The sequence below is a fragment of the Paralichthys olivaceus genome, chromosome 13 (assembly GCF_024713975.1).
Source record: "Paralichthys olivaceus isolate ysfri-2021 chromosome 13, ASM2471397v2, whole genome shotgun sequence".
In the NCBI taxonomy this organism is placed as follows: domain Eukaryota; kingdom Metazoa; phylum Chordata; class Actinopteri; order Pleuronectiformes; family Paralichthyidae; genus Paralichthys; species Paralichthys olivaceus.
The window spans coordinates 20,412,421-20,425,151 of record NC_091105.1 but is presented as its reverse complement, the minus strand read 5'-3'; the positions used below and the strand labels follow the sequence as shown (position 1 = coordinate 20,425,151).

Below are 12,731 nucleotides of genomic sequence, written 5' to 3'. Positions count from 1 at the left end.
AGAGGGGAAGGTTTTGGGGGTATGAGGAGGAGCGAAAGAGAGAGAGAGAGAGAGAGAAAGAGAGAGAGAGTCACTCATCCAAAGTCATTTAAACTCTGGAGGTGGCTAAAGAGAGAGAGAGAGAGAGAGACCATTACATTGGCTGCTCATGCTCCCCATTCATACCTTAGAGCAGAGCAGGGTTATAACTTTTCCCTCAGAGGCTGTTAAATCCATACATTTTGTCTCTAATTACCCACATACACACACTTACATACAGCTCCAACAGCTCACTCCATCCCTGAGCTTTAAATTAAGCCTGTGTATATTACTTGGCACTAAAAAGTGATGACTTTGCCAAGAAAGAAAAATGACACATAAAGAACATTTTGGATGAATAACCATGCAAACAGTCTTACGTATGAGAAGTGCTCATATGCACGTGGGAGCTTGGAGTTTGGATGTTGTGGAATTTCAGTCATTTCATTGATTCACCAGGGTGCACTTCCACACTCTGGCCAGCAGGCAGTGCTGTGCAATGCAGAACCTGGATTCTGGGGTCTGACATGTACAGTAGCTCCTTTGATAGGAGACCTGAAGGGAATATCCAACAAAAATCAGGAGTCATGTTACTCCCCCTCCACCTACGACTATATGAGTCAGTGGTTATCAGGAGCTTCTCCACGATGCCTGGGAAACAGGACAGTTGGGAAACTAATGTTTTTTGTACCTCGTCACTGTCCAGAGAGCCACGTAGCTCCAAATGTTGTGGTTTCAAGTTTTTAGATATTTTCTGTGGACTGAACTACTTGTAACTGTACTGTCACAAAGCAGGAAATTGCTGATCTTTCTGGTAGAATAGAGTAGAATAAAAAGCCTGCCATTGGATTACAGGCTCTTCTTCTACAAAACGGTGCAAATTTATAAAAACAAGTTTAAAATCCAGGCTCATATAGAGAGGCTGTCATTCTACAGCAATACATCCACATCTGCTCATTTCTGTATCCTCTCTGGATTCTTCTATCTATGCTATCTGTGCTTAATGCTCGAGATAAGATGAGACAGTCTCCAGTGACAGCTGCATGCTCCCCCAACTTACAGCATCATTTCCTTCACAGGGCCACAATACTGAACAGCATCAATAATATTGAAAATGATGAAATAAACCTGATTCAGCATTATACCTACATGTTTTGAAACAAGAGTTTGGGGCATCAGCATGTCCGCAAATATAATTTAAATGTGACTAATTAGTTTCCAAACCATTTTTGCATAGTTATGTTTGGTTTGATCATTTATCTGTGTTTTTATTCTGTAAGCTGTGCTCAAGAACCATGAGGCATATTAATGTCGTAGTTAAGCTTCATTTATTTAGCATTTCTAATCAGTATTTCTTTCTCCCCACACAGAAACATGCAAATTACAGGATTCAAAAGTATGATGAAAATATCAGCAAGTAGATCTTTGATTTTTTAAATGTTAGTGAAATCAAGCCCCATTTTAATACAATTTATAATTTCAGCAATATAGCTTCAGGATATTCTGTATATAATTTTATTTAAAAAAAAGTCCCAGTGGTCATTTGTGGTTTTGCAATGAAAAATCTCCCCCTCTCCCCAAAAAGCATTTTCCAAAATAGGCCATTGTGAAAGAGACATGTGTTGATTGCTAAACCTCAGACTGCAAACAGTATTTAAGTCTGTCTATCAAAACTTGGAGGTTGTATATTTGTAACATTTTCCCACGGGTTAGGAAAGTTTCATATGTTTTGATGTCACCCTGATGTAATGTCTTGTCGGTTGAGTGCGGGTGGGGTCAGCAGTGAAACTTATCTGCAAAATCATTGGGCCACACAGTAGGGAAGAAGTTCCAGAAGCTAGAAAACTTATGGTGCTGATGTGCCAGACAAGCATCTTTCATTTAAGTGAGGAGGCGCCATCTTAAATTAACTTACTTCAATACATCTTGCACTAGGCTGAAGCCTTGTTGTGAAAAGAGTAGTGGAGCAGTATCAAGTTTGTGTTTATTGATTTACTGCTGTAAGTTTTTGACCTAATGATCATGGTTTATGAACACAGCCTGTTAAATGATTCATTCAAGTTTTTCCTGTCTGGATCGAGGGTCTGAAGATAGAGGGTTTCATATGTTAAGCACTTTGTTATTCATAATTTTAGGCTATAAAACAATTGGTTTGAGATCGGCATAAAACAAAAGGCATGGCTCTGAACAATATCATATTTTCAAAAAAACAAACCTCAGACGATGAGCATTGTTTTTATGAAACATCTCATTCTGAACATGAGCCAGGGCGATGAATGGAAATGGGGCCCGTGGTAGGGAACCCCCAGTAGAGCTGCATTGTTTATGTATGGTGCAGTAAAAATATACAGTTTCCAAGCTGCAGTGGGTCGATCCCCAGCTGTGGCAGCCAGTGTGCGACATTATTGTCACAGGGCCCATACATTGTTTGCTACCAGACGAGTCCCATATATTCTTTGTTTTGTTTTTCTCTTTTGAACAAGCTCATTTACTCTGCTATTTATTTAAACAAGGAAATACACAATTACTTGCAGACCTAAAGGCTTCCTGGACGTGGCTGTAGAGTTAACACAGTGTAGAACAGAGAGGCCACTGGTATCACGGGAACCTGTCAAAATGAGGGTCTTTCTATATCATGATAACACCCAGAGACGAGTGATTTATTATAAACTGTGCTTATAGCATCCTCTGCAAAGCATTCTAATCTATTTATTTTTTTGCTTTCAGGATCAAGAAACAGTGGAAATCTCTCATCAATAGTTCACGTTATATTAGATAACTTGTCTAACTTGCATCTTCATCATTTATAGTTTCAGAATCAGCAGGACAAAACAGAAAGGGCTTCTGGGAGAAAATGGGAACATCTGATTGTCAGGTCACTGTCAATGTCATTATGCAGCAATAACCTTCAGACACTGCAGAATAACAATTACAACTAACAGTTGTCCCTTCATTGAAAATATGTTTAATTTATATCCATGCACGATACCACACAAAAAACACACATTCTATGTTCTATGTTCTGCGTCTCCCACTGTGAGACTCTACAGGCAGGAAACAGCAGCAGAGCCGAGGGGAATATAGCAATTATCCTGGGAGGTAATGTTAGCTGTGGGCCTGTGTTCACCAAACACGTCACACTGTCAATCTACAGTTTGTTTTACTGCAGCCTGAGATTGAACACACTGATACAACAGCCCCTCCACCGAAGTGCAGAAGCTCCTGGGTAAAAAGAATAACATCTAGTGTATTGAAATCAGCTGAGGAAAAATCTCTTAGGGGCCAGGGATGAATGAGTGATGCTCTTCTGGACGGGGCATTTCCACTGATGGTGAAATTTGCTGTCGTTCTCATGTTGAAACATATAACAAATGTTAGGGGCGGCTGTGGCTGAGGGGTAGAGCGGTCGTCCTCCAACCAGAAGGTCCCATGTGCATGCCGAAGTGTCCTTGGGCAAGATGCTGAACCCTGACTTGCCCCTTGTAGAACAAAAACAAGTGCTGCTAATAGATGCACTGTACTGGTCATCAAGACTAGAAAAGAAACCATTTATCATTTAGCATACCTATAAATGACTCACAGTGTAGAAAGCAGAGTGGAAACAGGGGTCGGCGATGACATCAGTGCATGGCATGGCCGAGGTGCTGCTCCACAGACCACAGATAAATACATTCACATGTTTCCAGCTGTCTTTGTCAGTGTGGTCCTGCTCCTTCATGTGTTCAGATGAAAAGGTTGCAGGTGTGTTGAGGTGTTGAAAACACTGTAGTCAACTGTCGCTGTTCTTACATTCACTATTTTGTGCGGGTGTGTGTGTCTGTTTGAAGTTGTCGCATCCCTCATCAGTTTTTTTGCTAACGTAGCATTTCAAGGGACCGACATGCGCAGACCCCTGTTTTTATTTCAATCCGGATCCTTCATTCTCCCTTTCATTACTTTTCACACACTCTCAGTCGCAACGTATGGTGTTCAGCTGTAACAGCTGACTCAATATGTGAAGAAGAGTGTTTTTTATTAAATCATCCATCACATTATCTATACCACTCAATTCTTTGAAGGTCACAAGGGGAGGTGGAGCCAATCCCAGCTGACATATTGCGAGAGGCGGGGTCCATCTTGGGCAGGTCACCAGCAAATCACAGGGCCGACATACAGAGACAACCACTATTCACATTCACACCTATGGTCAGTTTAGAGTTTCCAATTAGTCTGAATCCAATCTGCATGTCTTTGTGGGGGGAAGCAAGAGTACCTGGAGAAAACCAACATAGACACAGTGAGACATGCAAACTCCACACGGGTAAACACTGGCCAAACCGGGATTCAAACTGTCAACCACTGCCCCATCGTGCCACCCCTTGATGAAATCACAATTTGTAATGAGTCAAGCTATTCTAGATAATCCACTTGACTACAACTACCGCTGTTATGTTGGTTACTTCATTTCTCTCGCTTGATTTCTTTTAGAACTGCTGATATAAAAGCGATATAAACAGAGCCATTTTCCTCCATAATGTGTATCCACCAAAATGAATTTGTTTGTTGTGATTACACAGTTTTATATTGTGCTTGTTTTATGGGTGGAACAAATTATATTATTAGATTTATTGTAGGGGACGTGTGAGCTTTGGTGTTAAAATGTGGTTGGGTTTAAACTGGGTCAGTTATTTTAAAAAAGGGCTCCATGTTCATGTGTGTCGTCCGGGTGTAGTTAAGTGGACGGGTGGCGCGAATCCGATCTGAGCGTTCTGTAACCGCAGTCGCAAATCAGCGGCGTCTCGAGACGTGGTTTTAGGGCGTGAAGTGCAGTTTTTATACAGCTCAATCAGAAAGCCACCTGAAACACGCCGCTGACTGGATGTTGACATCAGGTCTTGTGGTTGGTGGGATTATGTCAGAGAAACACACACACACACAAACTGGATTGAGTTTGTAGTCATTGAAATATCTAATGCAAACACAGGGGGGATACCACATTGGGTTCCCTGCCTCTCTCCTCCCTGACATAAAGGGTGTTACAGGAGTTTAGGTCCAATTGGTACCATGTGTCTCTGCTCCTAAATACATTTCAGCTGTCAGTCTATGATTTCCTCACATCTCTCTCTGGAGGGATGTATGTTAAGCTGTCATTTTCCCAAATTTGAGGAAATTTTCTTTGCCCTCCTTTGCAAAAACACTGTCAGCCATCAGGGAGGAATAATATTTACAGAGAGCAGAAGTCGAGCAGTTCATTAAGGAGCTAAATGTGACTGTAAACGTACTCTTTAATACATACATCACACACAGCGGACGAGGTTCTGCAGAACTGTTTCAATATTATTGTTTTCATCAGGCCGCAGTGATGATCTTGGAGAAAAGGTTGATCATTTCACACAAAGATCAAAACAGCTGGAGCTTGTTCCAAATAAAAGTTGATCCAGCTGTTTCCCTTAAGACTCAGAGAATTCATTATATTTATGACACTTCAGTGACTAATGTCACTTTTCATATTTGTTTTTGACTTTTCTCAACCCAGCTGCTATCACAGTGGTCAACAAACCAGGAGCCCCAGGCCAAAACTGGCCAGATCATTTTGATAAATTAATTATTTTTATTTCACCATATCAGACTGGCACAGACATTCATAGCCAGATTATGAATCACTACTATTGTAGTTTTATTCTGCTGTGCAAAACCTAAATTCCAGCATACATCTGTGGCTCTGTTTGTTTCTGACAGCACAAAACAATTTGATGACAATGAATTATGCTCAGTAAACATTCTGTAATAGTCGGTCTTTAAAAATGAATTTCTTGACTTCATCCTTGATTATCTTCTGACCCACCATCTCGTGGCTGACCCCTGCCCTGTGTACACCAAGGATCTAAACAGCCACTGTGGAATTTTCTTCTCTATGGTTTAAACATTGTTGGGAGTGAAGATGACATGAAAAAAAAAAAGAAATCTGATGACAGACAATTATTCAGAACCTACTGAAGGAATCTACACGACTTCTGTCAACCTCAATCCATCATAAACAGCAGAGGCTTACAAGAGTCAACATACAGACTTCCCATATATCAATCGCTCAGTGTGTGGCAAAGTGGAGAAGGAAGTACCACATGAATTACTGTTTTTTACTTGAGTAAAAGTAAGTAAGTACTTGCTTTTACAATATATTTAAAGCATTAAAATGAACAGTACTGGCCAAGTGTAGCCTATATTTTTGAATGCATCAGTTTATTACATAATCACGGCTTAGTCACGGTGGTGGTCACTTCTAAATCCATTCCAGGTGTTTCTTCATCTGTGATGCTGCTGCTGCTGCAGGAGGAGGGGGCGAACCTAATGTTACCTGCCTGCTCTGATTGGATTAGTGGACCAATCCCCCTCTTATTATATGTTATGAAAAAAAGAACAGATATTTGATGATATATGTGGGAGAGTAAAAGTTAAATATACCAGAAAAAAACTACTGAAGTAATGCACAGTTACATAAAACATATACTCAAGTACCATAACATAGTAAATGTATACTTTGTTCCATTTAGCCACTTTGTGACACAGAGCAACAAGCAGGTTGATGTACATGGAGGCAGGTTTGCAACATGAGGTTGTAGGCTGTAATGTTCCACAAGCTTAAAAAATGTCTATTCTGGAAAAACTGCATAATACATCAGTATATTATTTATTAGTCTCTAACATAGTTTAGTACATCTAAGCTTCAGTGATCTCAATCAGACAGGGACACACACACATGCACACTAACAGTTGAGCTGGAGCAGTGCTGGTAATGGACAGAAGTAACCTCTGATCCCTGAGAGGAAATCATCTTTTCATCTTCCTCCCCCTCCTGCCTTCCTCCAAGGACCTGGGTCAAAGTTTCCACTAATGCCGCAATGACCTGCTGAGCCTCTATCGTCTGTCTGCGCATGGAAACAGCAGTAAAGTACACACATACACACACACACACAAACACACAAGCATGCACTCGAACATACACACATACAAACACACACGTATACACACTTACAAACACAAACACACACAAGCATACACACATATACACACTTACACACACACAAGCATATACACTTACAAACACACGCACACACATATGAACACTTACAAACACACACATATACACACTTACAAACAAACACACACACACACGTACACACTTACAAACACACACATATGAACACTTACAAACACACTTGTATACACTTACAAACGCACACACACGTATACACACTTACAAACACATTTGTATACACTTACAAACACACACACATGCGTATACACACTTACAAACAAACACACACACACATACACTTACAAAAACACACATGAACAGTTACAAACAAACACACACACATGAACACTTACAAACACACACACACGTATACACACTTACAAACACACATATGAACACTTACAAACACACAAGCATATGAACACTTACAAACACACACACATATGACAGATACAGAAACTCTACAGGAGCAGTACTGTTTTTTCTGTTGTTTGTTTACATTTGAAAAATTGATCGCACACACAAACACACACACACAAACACACACTATGCAATGTTAACAATTTGATGCATTTCAAATATGTTGGTGGTTTGTGTTTTTATTTGACTTCAAAGGAACACTGGACATTAAAGCTCTACACTGTAGATCAATGCAGAGCTTTAATGTCCAGTGTTCAGAGCTTTAATGTCCAGTGTTCAGAGCTTTAATGTCCAGTGTTCAGAGTGTTCAGTCCACCATTTGCATTCAGAGAGACAGGCACACAAGATCGTATCATAAGATTCACAATCTCAGATCGATTCTTAGTCTTCTCCACCACATTACTGATCTAAAACAGTTGACCAGACATCATGTCATCCTGTGAAAGTTCTGAAGATTCATCTGCTGCCTCAGGTTAGACTCAGAAAACACAAGTAGCTATGCAAGCATAAGTAGTAATGCTAGCACAAGTAGTAATTTTTACCTGCAACCCTTGTTACACTGTGAGAGTTTGGTTAAGAGCTTGTGTGCAGTGTTCTCGGTGTGTGCATGCGAAGAAGAGGACTTTAGAGGCTAGCTTAATCTGTTAGCAATGCTACTTCTGCTAACATTGCTTCTAATGCTAACATCCCTACTTCTGCTAGGGTAGCTGCTTCCGGTAGCTGACTTTAAGGCTAAAAACCAGTGTAAATGACACCATGTTGAGTGTCACACACATATGAACGCTTACAAACACACACACATATGAACACTTACAAACACACACACGTATGAACACTTACAAATACACACACACACACGTATACACACTAACAAACACACACACGTATACACACTTACAAACACACACACTTACAAACACACACACACACACGTATACACGCTTACAAACACACATATACACACTTACAAACACACACACATATGAACACTTACAAACACACACACGACAGACACGCCACAGGAGCAGTATTGAGGCATGTAATGTTTTTTCTGTTGTTTGTTTACGTTTGAAAAATTGATCGCACACACAAACACACACTATGCAATGTTAACAATTTGATGCATTTCAAATATTTTGGTGGTTTGTGTTTTTATTTGACTTCAAAGGAACACTGGACATTAAAGCTCTACACTGTACATCAATGCAGAGCTTTAATGTCCAGTGTTCAGAGCTTTAATGTCCAGTGTTCAGAGTGTTCAGTCCACCATTTGCATTCAGAGAGACAGGCACACACAAGATCGTATCCTAAGATTCACAATCTCAGATCGATTCTCAGTCTTCTCCACCACATTACTGATCTAATACAGTTGACCAGACATCATGTCATCCTGTGAAAGTTCTGAAGATTCATCTGCTGCCTCAGGTTAGACTCAGAAAACACAAGTAGCTATGCAAGCATAAGTAGTAATGCTAGCACAAGTGGTAATTTTTACCTGCAACCCGTGTTACACTGTGAGAGTTTGGTTAAGAGCTTGTGTGCAGTGTTTTCGGTGTGTACATGCGAAGAGGACTTTAGAGGCTAGCTTAATCTGTTAGCAGTGCTACTTCTGCTAGCATTGCTTCTAATGCTAACATCCCTACTTCTGCTAGTATAGCTACTTCTGGTAGCTGACTTTAAGGCTAAAAACCAGTGTAAATGACACCATGTTGAGTGTCACACACATATGAACACCTACAAACACACACACATCTGACAGATACAGACACTCCACAGGAGCAGTACTGTTTTTTTCTGTTGTTTGTTTACATTTGAAAAATTGATCACCAGTTAGTTCAACTGTTTTGATTTGGCTTGCCTCACTGTTTACCCCTGAAACTACTTAAGTGTTTTGTCAAACACTCTACCCGCCCCTCCATCTGCATAATTTTGGGTAGATACTGAGTGAATTTTCGTTTTTGGGTGAACTATCCCTTTAAATGTACAGTAACACACAACAGCAAAGATGTGTTCCCCCTCTGCACTTACTTTATGTCCAAGAAAGAACAACTCATTATTTGGTATTGAGGGCAATTATGTTTTGGTTGTTTTATCACAGCATCAACATCATCTTGTCTGATCTGTTCACTGAAAACATTAATAATTTAAGTCATCAGGAAATCAACACAATGTTGGGCATATTTTTAGTCTTCAAAATGACAGCCACAGAAATACAAAGACATGTGACTCCAGGTTCAGTTGTGCGTTTGTTCGTATTGCGTTGACTGAATGAATCTCTCACCCTGAAAACACCCACGTCTCATATGTTGTCTCCACCATCTCTCTCTCCACAGTTGCACTGACAGCACCTGAGATTCAGGCCGGCGAGGTGCTTCACAGCAGCTCATCCTCTTATTCGGTCCTGGATTTTATAGGGGAAGGCAACTTCGGCAAAATCGCTCTGTCAGTAAACCTCAGGACCAACGAGAAGGTGGCTGTGAAAATCCTGAAGGACACGGAGTTCGACCAGGACACTGAGCAAGAGGTATGAGACTGAAGTCTTTGTTTATATTCCTGTGCTCAAGTGTTATCTGCTCCATCCGACAACAGCTGATCACAAACTGTTGATAGTCTTGTCTTATTACGCTTCCTCTTTTCTCTCCAGGTCGCCATATTGAACCTCATCAGTGGCCTGGATGCAGATTGCACCCACATGGTGCGCTTCTATGAAGAGTTTCAGCACATGGATCATATGTGTTTGGTGTTTGAGAGGCTGGACAGAAGTCTCCATGACCTGCTAGAGCAGCGAGAGTGGGAGCCCCTTCCTCTATGTGTGATACGTCCAGTTGCAATGCAGGTATGTAGCCACGATCAGTGCATCATGACCAACACTCTTTTGTTAGAGCGATCCCCAAAACATAAATCTAACAACCAAGATTCAAAATGTTTCACCTGCTTTTTGTTCCTGCAGCTCTTTGTGGCTTTGGATTTCCTGAAGGGTCTTGGTGTCCTGCACACGGACATCAAACCGGACAACGTTATGTTCGTGAACATGCAGGATCAGCCACTAAAGATAAAGCTGATTGACTTTGGCTGCGCCATGATGGTGTCCGATGTCGAGGTGGGGATGGACGTCCAGCCGTATGGGTACAGGTGAGTTCGTCGTGCACAGTATATGTTTAGCCACATTATTTTTTCTCCCCTGAAATGTTTTAACAGATTTTTTCATCTTTGGCTCATGTTTTTCCTTCTCAGGGCTCCAGAAATCTCACTTGGCCTTCCATTCACTGAGGCCGTCGATGTGTGGGGGGTCGGGTGCGTACTGGCGTTCCTTTACCTGGCTCAAAACCTCTTCCCCATACACTGCGAATATCAAATGGTATATATCGTCTAACCAAATGGATTTTTATTTATTTTTTCATATTCATTGAGAATGTAAGTGGATGTGATTGTCATAATGTGCATTCTGTCTGCAGATGAGCTGCATGGTTGCAGTGCTGGGCCAGCCGCAGGACCACCTGCTCCGTGCTGGCAAGTACAGCCAGCGGTTCTTCACTGAAGAGGAGGGTGAAGCTGCTTCATCGTGGAGACTGATGGTAGAGTGACCATGTTCTACTTTGTTTGAGAATTTTATTGGAGCATTTAAATCGTACTGCCCGTTTCTCATCTTTCTTTCTTTTTGTTCCTTCAGACCGCAGAAGAATACAAAGCTGCAAACAAGGTGGAGACAGAGCAGCAGAGAAGCTTTATCGAGCTGCCAAGTTCTCTGAGCGGCCTGATTCATGTGAGTACTCTTGTGTTGAACTAGTAAAGACTGGGTCTGTACCAGTTATTTATCTGTCAATTGGGAGCTGGATCATCTGACCTGAAACCTGTTTTCAAATCCAGATCCATCCAAAATTGGAGGCCGCGGAGATGGACGACCGCGTGGAGTTTGCGTCCCTTTTAGAAGGGTTGCTGCACCTTGACGGGGATGAGAGGATCTCTCCTTGTCAAGCTCTGCAGAAGCCTTTTATCTCCATGAGCCACCTGAGAGAGGACGTCGACAGCAGAGACTAGTAAGTGACCACATGTCGTTTCACACTGGAACTAAAAAACACATCAGGTACGATGGACTGATGATTTAATTAATTGACACTGACTGATTAACTAATTGATTGTCGTCCTCATCCAGTCTGACCACCTCCCAAATATTAATGAGGGTCTGCCCAACTGAGGACGGTGTCCACAGTGCAACCTCAGACGTTGTCCACAGTGCAACCTCAGACGTTGTCCACAGTGCAACCTCAGACGGTGTCCACAGTGCAACCTCAGACGTTGTCCACAGTGCAACCTCAGACGTTGTCCACAGTGTAACCTCAGACTGTGGTTACGCTGGCTCCATGGACACACTGTCCATGTCGTCAATTGGAGACGACGACAGCAATGAAGCCTCCTGGTCTTGTGACTTGACTATCGTCTCCACAGACACCACCTGGTCGTCACTTTTCAATGAAACCGTTGAGGTCTCCTGGAGTTCGGACGAGGCTGTAGACGCCACCGCTGCCGCCACAGCCTCCACAGGCGGCATGAGAAAGCTGCTGAGAAGAATTGGTAAATTCTTCTCAAGCCTCACGAGCTGCTGCCGTCCAAAAGTGGAGGACTGAATGCTATCTTTCTTTCTTTTTTTATTGGTGTTTTTATATTGTAATATATGTTTTACTACTTTTCAATATTTTTAATGTTTTATTGATATTATTTTAAAATTGTTATACTGTGTAATATTTTTCCTAAATAAACTCATTACACAAAGTCAACTAAACATTCAGGCCTGAGTGGGCGGTCATGTGAAAAGCTCTTTACCAACACTCCTGAAAACACACGTCACAAGACCGATCACATTCACTATGCATGCAGCTGTAAACAGAAGCTCACACACACACACACTTACAAACACACACACATGAACACTTACAAACACACACACACACACGTATACACACTTACAAACACACACACATATGAACACTTACAAACACACACACATATACACACTTACAAACACACACACATATGAACACTTACAAACACACACGCATATGAACACTTACAAACACACACACTCACACGTATCAAACTTACAAACACACACACACACATGCGTATACATGCCTACAAACACACATATGAATACTTACAAACACTCACACATATGAACACTTACAAACACACACACACATATGAACACTTACAAAATCACACACATACAAACACACACCCATATGAACACTTACAAACACACACACACGACAGACACTCC

The 12,731-nt window shown here is 41.4% G+C and overlaps 1 protein-coding gene and 1 long non-coding RNA gene across 3 annotated transcripts; one reads left to right on the top strand and one right to left on the bottom strand.

Annotated features, from left to right (window-relative positions):
* Positions 1–6,666: 6,666 nt before the first annotated feature.
* Positions 6,667–12,446, bottom strand: LOC138413570 (uncharacterized). The gene is made up of 2 exons (XR_011245944.1): positions 12,405–12,446; positions 6,667–9,205 (listed from the first exon to the last, which is right to left on the bottom strand). It is a non-coding gene; the product is annotated as an uncharacterized lncRNA (long non-coding RNA).
* LOC138413568 (homeodomain-interacting protein kinase 3-like) lies at positions 7,803–12,233 on the top strand. Of its 2 annotated transcripts, none has more exons than XM_069537754.1 (9): positions 7,803–7,925; positions 9,787–9,977; positions 10,098–10,289; positions 10,404–10,585; positions 10,688–10,811; positions 10,909–11,028; positions 11,124–11,216; positions 11,321–11,490; positions 11,607–12,233. In XM_069537754.1, exons 1-9 carry the CDS (start codon positions 7,883–7,885, stop codon positions 12,076–12,078), a joined length of 1,587 nt encoding a protein of 528 aa, XP_069393855.1. In that variant the 5' UTR covers positions 7,803–7,882; the 3' UTR covers positions 12,079–12,233. The 2 variants fall into 2 exon arrangements, with proteins under 2 accessions (XP_069393855.1, XP_069393854.1); XM_069537753.1 differs by lacking the exon at positions 7,803–7,925 and adding an exon at positions 8,737–8,878.
* Positions 12,447–12,731: the final 285 nt, after the last annotated feature.